The sequence below is a fragment of the Thunnus maccoyii genome, chromosome 20, assembly GCF_910596095.1.
Source record: "Thunnus maccoyii chromosome 20, fThuMac1.1, whole genome shotgun sequence".
Taxonomy (NCBI): Eukaryota; Metazoa; Chordata; class Actinopteri; order Scombriformes; family Scombridae; genus Thunnus; species Thunnus maccoyii.
In genome coordinates, this window is record NC_056552.1 from 5,899,954 (window position 1) to 5,912,185 (window position 12,232).

General features: G+C 36.7%; 1 protein-coding gene across 1 annotated transcript in view; it reads right to left on the reverse strand.

Annotated features, from left to right (window-relative positions):
- The window catches only part of acsf2 (acyl-CoA synthetase family member 2), a 37,127-nt gene extending 26,639 nt beyond the window's left edge, over window positions 1-10,488 (reverse strand). The window contains exons 1-6 of the mRNA XM_042396957.1: window positions 10,101-10,488; window positions 5,262-5,457; window positions 3,040-3,168; window positions 1,670-1,723; window positions 1,460-1,578; window positions 285-447 (exon numbers count right to left, since the gene is read on the reverse strand). Of these exons, the coding sequence (XP_042252891.1) occupies window positions 285-447; window positions 1,460-1,578; window positions 1,670-1,723; window positions 3,040-3,168; window positions 5,262-5,457; window positions 10,101-10,222 (783 nt within the window). The 5' untranslated portion in view covers window positions 10,223-10,488. The remainder of the gene's footprint in view (window positions 1-284; window positions 448-1,459; window positions 1,579-1,669; window positions 1,724-3,039; window positions 3,169-5,261; window positions 5,458-10,100) is intronic.
- Window positions 10,489-12,232: the final 1,744 nt, after the last annotated feature.

Genomic DNA, 12,232 nt, shown 5'->3' on the forward strand with positions numbered 1-12,232 from the left:
GTCATGGAACAATGATCAGCACAACTTTTAAGTACAGGCCTTTTTTTTCCTAATTAAGGGTCATGAGGTTGCCTGTTCAGTCTAATAAGGTTCAGGGAGCTATAATCCACTGTGCAGACTTCCTCAAGGCTTGGGAAAAACTTGGACATTTAGCCAGAAAGGAGCAAAACCTGCCACACCTCAGCACTCAAATCATGGGACTCAAATTACATTACATTACAAGCCAGACTTTCCTTGGGGCTTTTCAGATTCCTTAAGGTTATCTGGAATTATGCAACAATTACCGAAGTGAACTGGATGTTTATGGGGTCATCAAATGAGAGCTTCTTTTGCAGATCCTGAAGCTGCTGCATGTACTGGCTGCTGCCCGCCTGCATCACGTCTTCAAAATGGTGCATTCCTGGCTGACGGCTGTCCAGAACGATCACAGAGCGGAGATCTGGGAGTCTGGGGGGGGAGGAGCAAACAAACACAAATGTAGATCATGTTTTATAACGATAACCTTTCACACCCCAAGTTATACTGTAACATCTCACAGCTTTGACTCTGTCTCTCTATGTTAAACCAGCATGGTTTGTTGCTCAATCAACATATTCTGTTTATCTTAACTGAAAGAAATGCATATAAATAACATGCTGTAGCTCGAGGTCAAATCGCCCCAGAGACATCATCCCCCCTTCAAAGAAATTTTTCACAGACCACAAAAAAAAAAAAAAAAATTAAAGGCACAGTCACCCCAGCATTTAAAAAAAAATGAATTTTGTAGTGAAACAAATTCATTTCAATGGAATTGCCAAGATCACTGGAGTATAATGTTGGTGAACTTTTTCGGTCAACAATAGCAAACCACCTTGGCTGTTATAGTTTTGAGGTACTTGTACTTTACTTGAGTATTTCCATTTGATGCTACTTTTTACTTCCACTCTACTACATTTCAGAGGGAAATATTGTACTTTCTACTCCACTACATTTATTTGACATCTTTAGTTACTTTTCAGATGAAGATTTGACACAATGGATAATATAACAAGCTTTTAAAATACAACACATTGTTAAAGATGAAACCAGTGGTTTCCAACCTTTTTGGCTTTTGACGTCTTACATAAAGTAGTGTGTAGTCGGGGTCACATTTCACATGTCTATGAGTTGTTAACAGCTCCACCAAATAGTGATTTTTCCCTCTAAACTTCTCACATGCTTTCATTTCAATAAATGTTCAAATGATCAAATATTTCACCAAAAATCAAAGATTAGAGAAAAAGTCCAAAAACTCTCTCGTTAATCATCTCATGACCTCTATGATTTATTTTGAGAATTACTGTTTTGGATATATTCCCACTTATTGTACTGGTACTTTTAATTAAGTAAAGGATCTGAATACCTCCAGTCCTCCATCATTTAAACATGCAGATTACTGGAAAGTTAAGACCAATGACAGGTGAACACCTTGTGACTGTACCTGGCACTCTTGATGTTTCCTGGGGTGGATGACTCGATCTCTGGACATATCTTTCTCAGCATGTCACAGTACTTCTGAGTCTTAAACTGCGAAGGGCACACTATAGCTGTACACCCAACCTGTGGTGAGAGAGACAGAGGATTCACCTTTTCCTAATATGATACAGTCTCTATATGTCACAGCAGCAAATCGATATGTTAAATCACCCACCTTCTGCAGTGCAAACTCCACCTCCTGCAGCTGGTACGCTGGGTTCACAGACACCTGTTGGGTGGTGAAATTATAAAGAGTTACTTATATAAAGGTTGACTTAAAACTGGACCAGAGTCGAAGCAAAGACAATATACGAAGCACAAATGAGATATGATGCAACGTTATGACCTGTACACTTATTTGTCCTCCATTTTGTGTAGCTATTTGATTGGTGATTGGTTGTCATTTAATTAATTTCATTACTCTTTCAATTATTTTCTTTCTTCTTGAATATTTTAATGAAGTTTTTTCTCAGAAACTTGTAAGAAAAAGACCCAAAAAGCAACAACATACAACAAAAATCCCCTTTGTCCCATTACGAACCGTCTCCAAATCTTTTTGAGTGATATTTTCTTAACAAGACAGATTTATTATGTTGTCAGTTGATTTATATTAAAGAATAAGACTAATGATATTCTATATATTTCTTATTGTCAACACATTCCAACAATGTGTTAGTCCGTCTCTCAATGTAAAAGTTTAAAAATAGCTTGCAAATAAGCATTTTCATTTTCAAAAAAGGTTCAATAATTTCCTAAAACAGCTGGGCACTGTAGTTTTACTCAAACAGGAGTAAAAAGCTCATTTGTTGGGGATTATTTTCAGCTGCAGATTAATACACATTTGGTGCTCTAGTGAGTATTTCTGGCAGCAGGACGGTGTTATCAGTGTTGTAAACTTAGCAACTTTCTCACCACATTTGGTGACTTTTAAGACCCTTTTAGTGACTTTTTTCCAAAAAAGCACCTAGCAACAAATCTAGCGACTTCTTGAAAGGAGTCACCAATATTTCTTAGTGAACTCCTCCATTGTTTTTATTCTAAACATTTTAATTCTGGACTATTTAAATTGCTATAGCTAATGATACAGGTAGTTAGAGTCAGTAAAGTTTAGTTTGACTTAATTTTCATCCCCTTGTTAGTAGAATGGATTTATCGTTGGTTTTGGTCTTTTTATGGGAACTTTTTGACAATAAGAAAAATACAGAATATCACCAGACTTTTAATTTAACTGATTTGGATTTCAAACTTTGTATATTGTAAATATTGTAAATATTTTCTGGATTAATTATATGGTGACATAGCTGATGGTGGGGCCTTAATCTGGGACTCACATCTGAGTTGAGTCAGGTGAAGAAGTATATATGAGCCTTCTGGGTCAAATGACGGTGTCATGTTGAAACGTCACAGCTGTACTAAATAAATCTTTCTAACAGCATCAGTACTATCCAAAGTGCAAGTGTCTTTCTCTACAACATGTTTCACCTTTTTGCTAACACCTGATTAAATATTAGGATGTGCATACACTCTACTGCAGCCTTGACTCACCAATATAATGCCAGCTTTGGCTGTTGCAAACTGCATCAGGATCCATTCATAAGAGTTGGGTCCCCACATGCCGAGCCGGTCTCCTCTCTGCAGTCCAAGTGCCAGCAGCCCGGCTGCAGCCTGATCCACCTGCAGACACATCGACGCACAAACAGGTTAAACTTGTGTGTTGACAGGAGCTGCAGGAGATCACGACAGTACACAAATGGATATTTCAAATACATAATTAATAGTAAACCAAGGTTTAGGTATTCTTAATAGGTTATCTTCTGTTATTGTAAGGAGAGAAACTTGTCACCCAGGATTATACCAAGTTCATAAATCATTCTTACTGCATTCTTTAAAGCAATGTTCTTGTGTGTTTGTTTTGCTTGGGCATTTTGTTGGCACAGTACAGAAAAGTTTTTGACATGTGATGACTTGTCACATGAAAATCAGATGAGTCATCTCATGGAGCTCAACCAGTACACAATAAACTTGTTCAGATTGGTAACAATTCTGAATAATTTCCGTCTACTGCCGGAATATTTTTCTTAAAAACAGCACAAACATTTCATTCCAGTTTGCAGAACATCAACATCACGTGTTTTCCTATTTTAAAACCAAATTATGCTAAAGAACATTTTCAGAAAAATCACCTTTAATCAAAAATATTTGTAATAAAACACCTGGTTTTATAACTGCTCCGAATTACAGTGAATCATTTTTATCAAATTATTGCCTCATAAGAGCAAAGTCTAACTCAACATGGACAGAGTTAAGTGAGTTTAGAGATATTGAAACAAATATATGTTTTTACAAAGAAAATATTTTGTTCCAAACAAAGCTCATGATTACAAAAATACAGAATAAAATCTCGCCAATAGCATGGTTATTTTCTTAAAACAGTTATGATGTTCTGCAATATATAAAGAAAATCACTGATACCAATAAACCATTAATCAGTAACGAGGGACAACTAATCATGCCTCCACGTAGAGTAGAGATAGCACCACACTGTGCAGGAATAATAATAACAACAAAAAGACAAATTAAATCTTCAGTAAATACAAAGTAAGAAGGAGAAACAGAACATGTATACCTTATGTTTAGCAAAGCAAGAATTATACAAATTATAATATCATATACTCAGGTAATGAGATGGTTTATATGACACCTGATATCTGAACATTGTTTGGCCTTGAGTGGGGTCAACAACACCAATCTATCACTTTGAGTTTGTGAAATCTCCACGCTGTGTTCCACATTTCTTTGGGTTTATAGGTGAAAGTTCACGGTCTGAACATGCAGGAGACTGTTGGATTTTTTTCTCTGAAAACCTACAAGCGTGACAACGTGATGCATTTTCCATCCAAAGCCATGAGATTATCCGGCTGTCTACGAGTTGCACATTAAACTCTAAACACTAATCAAACTGATTCACAAAGCACTGATCACTCTTTGCACTCTTCATTTAACAGTCATGAATATGCTTCTGCGATTCCTGCAGTTTAAGACACAAAAACAACTTCACATGATGGTCTTGTCATAAGTTTCTCATTTTGGTTTCGTGGTTTTGTGTCCCTGCTTGCACATAAATGAAATGTTATGAAAGGGTTAAATATTTTTCTTTCACACAATAAACATGCAGAGGAGGTGGCAGTGCTTTTTTTTAGCCATGAGTAGTGCCTTCAGGCTTCCTCTCAGGTTGCATATGGCCCCAACAACTACAAACAATGATATAGGCCAATCTCTATGTTGCCTGAGAGGTGAAACCCAGTGCAAAAGCTTTTGATCATACTGAAAGCAAAGCAGGAGAGCAGGACAGCAATTTAGTTTACTGCCTGCTACCCTGTCCTTGATTTAGACACAGATTGTTTAATTTTTACTAGAATACCACAATGCATGTTTGTGATGTTTTGACTTTTGTTTTCATAGATAAAGGGGAAAACAGAGTTGCAGCTAGTTAGTTAAGTGAGATTTAAGGTTTATTTTTAGCTCACTATCATATAAACCATAGAATGTAAAAAGTAATTTGGCTTTTGTCTTTCCACAGGCATTTTTGGACTCCAGTGTTGACATTTTATAGGTTTGGAGTTTGTTCTGAGGAGAGGTGAAGCAAGATTTCATTTATGTTAACACATACTTCTTACTTAAAATGCTATGTTGTGGTCTTTTTGGCCTTTATCACTTAGGGTTAGGCACATTAACTGGACACATCTGCTTTTGAGGAAAGGACTCACATCTTGCTGAAACTGTGCAAACGTCTTGCGGACTCCGTCATGTAGAAAGGCCATGGCCTCTCGGTCAGGCCATCGCTCAACAGTCTTCAGCAGGGTCTCTCCTACTGTGGTGTGGAGCAAAGTTGAGGAAGAGGTGCCGTGGGCATAGCTGGTAGTTAGAGTTGGGATGATGGGCGGATAGTCCACATGAATGCCACTGCAGGGAAACAGGAGTTAGAAGAGGTTTCAGATAATGGCAGCTTAGCCATAGGCACAGGTCATATAGAGATATAACTATTTGTAAGCTAGTTTAACAAAATTAAGCATAATTCTGAATAAATGTAAATGTATGACAGGTTTGAATAAGGAAGAACTACAGTATAGTAATATTATAATTGAATTGTGGAATACCCCAAGGCTCTATATCAGATCCCCTTCAATTTTTAAACAACATGCTTCCACTTGGCCAAATAATACACAGTCATGACATTTCTTTTCACTACTATGCTGATGACACCCCACTTTACGCATCAAGTCAACAATCTGACATTTTTGAAAAACGGACACTTAAAAGCTGGATGTGGAGCTGAAACAATTAGTTAATTAATCAACAGAAAATAAAGTAGCAACAATGTTGATAATCCATCAATCATTCGTCATTTTTTATTTAAATAATGCCAAATTCACTGGTTTCAGCTTCTTAAATGTGAAAAATATATGTCTTCTCTGATGATAATTTCATTGTCTTTTGGTTTTGGACAAAACAAGAGATTTAAAAATGCTGACTCAGACATTTTTAAAACTATTTTCTGATATTTTGTGGTCTAAAAAACGAATTGATTAATCAAAAAAATAAATAAGTAAAATCAGCAGCTCAATCAACAATAAAAATAATCATTAGGCGCTGCCCTAGATTGTATCTTCCTGCAACTGCATGATCAAACGTCAGAAACAGTCTTGTTGGCATCATTAAGTTAGCATAAATAGATGTGAATGATTAATCCGATAACCTGATACCACCCTTCCATTAAAGGTGCAATATACCGCATTCAGCCCCACTAGATAACAGCAAACAACAGAGAATTAAGTCACACTCCCTCTGTGTATGTTGTTATCGCTAACCGATAGCCGGTTCCGTCGTGTGTAAATGTTAGTCCCTCCTTGTCCTCTATGTCCAATTTCAACATGGCTGCCATGTCACAAACTTTCTCATATTACAGCTAACCAGTACACTAAAATATGTTTCTGAAAACATTTCAGGTCAGGAATAGGCAATGCAGTAACAGAATTGAGTTTCGTGAGCTCTTGGTTCAGGGATCGCTTTTTTTTTTTTCCAACTTTATTGAGTAAACGACACACATATTTTATTTCGGTCTGCAATGCTGGTGTTACAGTGCCACATCTAGTGGGGCTGAATGTCGTATATTGCACCTTTAAGCTTATTGCCAAAAATGTAATTAAGTTTTACTTTTGATTATCATGTTAATGAAGTACACAGAATTGTTTTTATAAACTTTATATTTTTTCAGAAAAAACATTGTTCTCTGACTTGAAGAAAATTTTTACTGATTCTTTCATCTTTACCCCAATCTAGACTTAAAACAAAGAGATTATTTATTTGCTATCAGGGCCCTCAAACTCCTGTTGATGAGGTTGCAACCTCATTGAATTCCTTTAAACCTCTTCTAAAAACAATTATCAGGAGGAAGAGTGGCTGTAATGAAGTGCAATGTGACCTAATCATTTGTTGAACTGATAGCCTAAGTGATAAAGGAAATGATAAAGGTTCAGTGATGGATTCAAACTGGTTTGGCTGTTATGTAACCTCTCAGACATAAAAAATGACCAGGGACACTTGTTTTTGTACTGCAAATAATGGTGTAACAGAGATACAACCTCAAACTGTATCTTTATAATGCTAAAAAATCCTTTATTTTTATTGCATCAGTAACATTAAGACTTCTTAACTCTGACAGCAAACTGTGAAGAATCAATACGACTCAAAATCAGCTGTTCATAAAACACTGAAAATTAATTTTTATGTACAATTCAGATATAAGGTTGAAACAATGTGAACTTGATGATCATGGCTCAAGCTCTGAGACTACACATTTTAACAGAAATCCTGCTTTACAAACTTGAGCATGAAGTTTGAAAGCCTCAAGCGTTTACCAGACAAGGGAAACCTATCGAAATACTGCTATTGTTGTTGCATTATGGGAAATGTAGGATCCAGGATTTTTGGAGGATAAAAGTCAGGATGTCTTGGTCCACTTGCTGCATCACTTTTGACCAATTTTACCCCTTTGAAGGCTCAATCAAACAGCAGTTAGAGTGTCTCCCTCACACATGTTGTTAGTGTGGGAGAAGAATGAGGAAGAAAATAATCAAAGCACAACAAAACTCTGGGAATGTAATAATGACTTATCTCAAACACTCCCTTGGTTTGGCATGATCCATAAAGCCGAGGGGAGCTGCAGAGTCACTGATAATTCTCTGTAGGTTCATCACTACAAGTCACAACCAACACATTACACACTGTCAGCTCAGACAGTGTTATTATAAAAAAATTATAGCTGCTTAAAATACAAATTCATTTAGGAATGTGTACCTTGCAAGAGCAATATGACCTTAAATGTTATAGTTATTAAATTTATATTTGACCCAGGACCCATCTTCAACACAGAGACTCAAAATAAGGTAAGAGTGTTGATATTAATACTGATTCATTGATGTGTACATGTAAGTAGTATTTTAATTGTGTTAAAGTGAACACTACTATTATAGCCTCTATAACAATGCAGTGATCATCACTGGTGGGAGAAGTACTCAGATCCTTTACTTAAAGGACCAGTGTGTAAGATTTAGAGGGATCTACTAGCAGAAATGGAATATAATATTCATAAGTATGTTTTAATTAATATACAATCCTGTGAAAATAAGAATCATGTTTTCATTACCTTAGAATGAGTCCTCTATGTCTACATAGGGAGCGTTCACGTTCACTATGATGTGAACGAGTTGCTCAGTCTGCTTTATGTTCGGGGAGGTGATGGAGCAGAGGGCTACCACTGCAGAAAAACAGGATGCCCTATGTTATCACCACAGTCTCTGCTCACAGTGCCAAGGTGGGTTATACACACTACTATGAGTAATACTCTAATACAACTTTACACACATGGGGAAGTACTGGATAATTGCGCAGAAACAGTGGTGGAAGAAGTATTAAGATCCTTAAATAAAAGTACCAAAATAGTCCATTACAAGTAAAACTCCTGCATGAAAAATCCTACTACAGCAAAAGTACATAAGTATTTTGAGCTTGAAGTAGTTAAAGTATTGCAGTAAAAGTAGTGGTTTGGTCCCTCTGACTGATATATTATTATATATGAAATCATTAGATTATTAATACTGAAGCATCAGTGTTAGAGCAGCATGTTACTGTTGTAGAAGAAAGAAGAAAAAACAAAGTTCTGATACATAAATCTGTTTTCAGTTTTTTGGACTTTTTCTCTATTCTTTGATTTTTGCTGAAATATTGGATCTTTGAACATTTATTGAAATGAAACCACTGGTTTCATCTTTAACAATGTGTTGTATTTTAAAAGCATGTTATATTATCCATTGTGTCAAATCTTCATCTGAAAAGTAGCTAAAGCTGTCAAATAAATGTAAGTTGGTGGATAGAAAGTATAATGTAGCATAAAGTGCAAATACCACAGCGAAGTACTTGAGAACAACAAAGTCAAAATGTCAAAAATAAACTCTCAGTTACTGCCAGGTCACAATGACTCCTGTGGCAGCTTTCCAGCATAAAAATACTTGACTTTTTTTTCTACTATCATTTGTCATCTCAGGGTTGTTCAGTGTGCAGATCTGCAGGCTGCAAAACTGACAGATAACCGATACAATCACTTAATGCACTTATTGTTGAAGGTATTACAATAATGCAGTGGGTGAACAAAATAATCTGAACAATACCACAGCGAAGTACTTGAGAACAATAAAGACAAAATGTCAAAAATAAACTCTCTGCCAGGTCGCCTGCTCTGCCAGTTACTGCCAGGTCACAATGACTCCTGTGGCAGCTTTCCGACATAAAAACACTTGACTTTTTTTTTTACTTTCATTTGTCATCTCAGTGTTGTTCAGTGTGCAGATCTGCAGGCTGCAAAACTGACAGATAACCGATACAATCAGTTAATGCACTCATTGTTGAAGGTATTACAATAATGCAACGGGGTGGACACAATAATCTGAACATTTACACAATATCAATAAATGCAATCTGAGAAAACAATTCGGTTAAGTTACATAAAAACAATCAGCAGTGATTGCTGCAAAAACACCGCACTAGGGTTTCTTTTACCCCTTCACCCCTTCCTTCCTGTGATTCACACTGTGACATCAACCCTCACTCCCACACTGACTTTACACAGACATACCAGAGTAATGACACATAATGTGTCACATAATAAAAAGAGACGAAAGACACTGACAAAAAGTTTCTAAAGGAATATATTGGGTTGTTTTTCACACACACACACACACACACACACACACACACACACACACACACACACACACACATATATATATATATATATATATATATATATATATATATATATATATATATATATATATATATATATATATATGTATGTATGTATGTATGAAGAAGAAGAAGGAACACGAAGAGAGAGAAAATACCAAGGGCAGAAAGAGGGGCTAGAAAAACTGTGGGGAGTGAAGGCAACAGTGGTGCTAGTGGTAATTGGAGCACTGGGGGCTGCGACCCACATACTGGGACAGTGACTCCAGCAGATTCCAGGTACAACATCTGAGGTCTCAACTCACCGACTTGCTGCAGCTAATACCAATGGATGACGTGTCCTTGGTCTCCGCAAAACATCTACAGTTCTGGAAAAAACAAAGTTGTTGCGCAGAGATCTGGAGCAAAGCGCAGTGTTGAGGATCATTGTTTGCAGCTGCCGCAGATCACCGCGCCTCTCTGCACAAACTTCAGCTGCTGGTCTGGTTCAGTCAACGGATGGAGATCCTTCAGGTCGTTTGCTGTGCACTGAAGGAAACAACCAGACTGATAGTACAGCAGAAAGCTCCTCTTGTTTTGGGGAAAAATACTAACTGACTATCTCCGTGCTCGGACCTTGATCCGTCACCGGTGTTGACACAATGTGTTCTGATGAAGCAGATCCTGCTTACAGGTCCTGTAGGTGGCGCCAAGCGCTGCAAGGAAACAGCTTACATCCACACCATATCAGGACAGGTTCACAATTTTTCATGTCTGTCTTAAAACAATCAGGTGCCTAAATGAAGATTGAAAGAGGATCCCCTCCAAATGTGCTTATGTTGTAACTGATGGGACACAAATTCTTCAGTCCTTGTTTTAAGCAGAAATGGATTTAAAAGTTGATGTGAAGCTTATATGAGGCTTCAGCAGTCTGAGTTAGTCATATCAAGTGGATATTTGACACATTTACAGTCTTTTTAGCATCAAATTCCCTCTATGTGTTTCCCTCGGACAGTGTTTCCCTGTTGAGCTGCAGGTGGAAGTATAGTAACAAAAAGAAGGACTTTGGCACTAAAAAGACTGTAACGCTGAAAGATATCTACTTGATTTGACTTATTTGGACGCTGAAGCTTCATATTAGGTTCAGATAAACTCTTAAATACATTTTTGCACAGAAGCACTGTGGATTTTGTCACCCATCACCCATGCATTATGAAGGGATCTTCTAATGGTCAGTATGAACAGGAGGAATGATTACAGCAAAAAAAAAAAAAAAAAAAAACGTTTCAATGTCCATTTGAGCTCCTGACTGTAATTTTAAGACAGACTTCTATATTCTGGGTCACTTAGGAAAAGTTTAAACTTTCAGGAGGTGTTTAATGTTTTTATTGCTCTTCAACGTAAAAATGGGTCAAACTTGACCTGAGCATATGAAGTTTAGCTCATGGCAGGTTTCATTCACGATGTCCACTACAGCTGACAGCTTCTTTACCACTAAAGTTATTATACCAAGTCTGGACCTTGAAGGACAAGTCTGATATACTATGTATTTTTAATTGTCAACAAAACCCTTGAAAAGACCAAAACCAATAACAAATTGATTCTACTATTAAGATTGTATCCAAAGCCTCCATTCAAAAATGTCTTTCTTCTTGTTCCTTCTGTTGGGTGTTTGAGCTTCTCTGTGCAGTTTGGAGGAGGAACGTTTCTCTGAGCTCACTTTAAAATCTCAGATTAACACGTGGACCTACGAGCATGATTTGTGACATCACAACTAGTTTGGAGCCAATCCTGGTTCATTATGCAACTTAAACAAGTGTGATGTGGAAACTTGAAGCTTCCAGAGCACAAACACTGAGAATTGACTTTACAGTGAAGGTGGAGACATCATAATTAAACTAGAAAAACCATATTAGACACAAATTAATAATCAATGTAGAGTGTTTATATGTCTTAAAACATTTTTAAAACATCTTAAAACAACATCATGATGGTAAAGACATTCCTCCACCTGCAAAATTTAAATCTTTTTTTCTGAGAACAAAAGTGCATTAAAAGAAAACTCATAATTGATGAACTCACTGGAACATTAGAGATCCATTTAAAGTAAACTTTTAACATCAGTCTGATGTGTCTGTTGTCATGGTGACATAACTGTTCTCTGGTCAGTCTGATGACATCCAACTCTGAGATCTTTACGACAGACAAGTAAAAACATAAATAATACTCATATTTGGCACACATGAAACATACATGTTCATACCCCTTCATATAGATAATTTTTGCACAAACAAATATCCTCACACCGTACATGATGAAAAACAAGCAGGTTACCAGGTGAGGAGAATTATTTACACATTTCAGTCACCCAGTTTTAAGCATACGTACAAACTAATCGCTTAACTGCCAAGAATGTTTTTTACCGGTTACTCATGTCAGTCTACAGGTTAATTTGCAT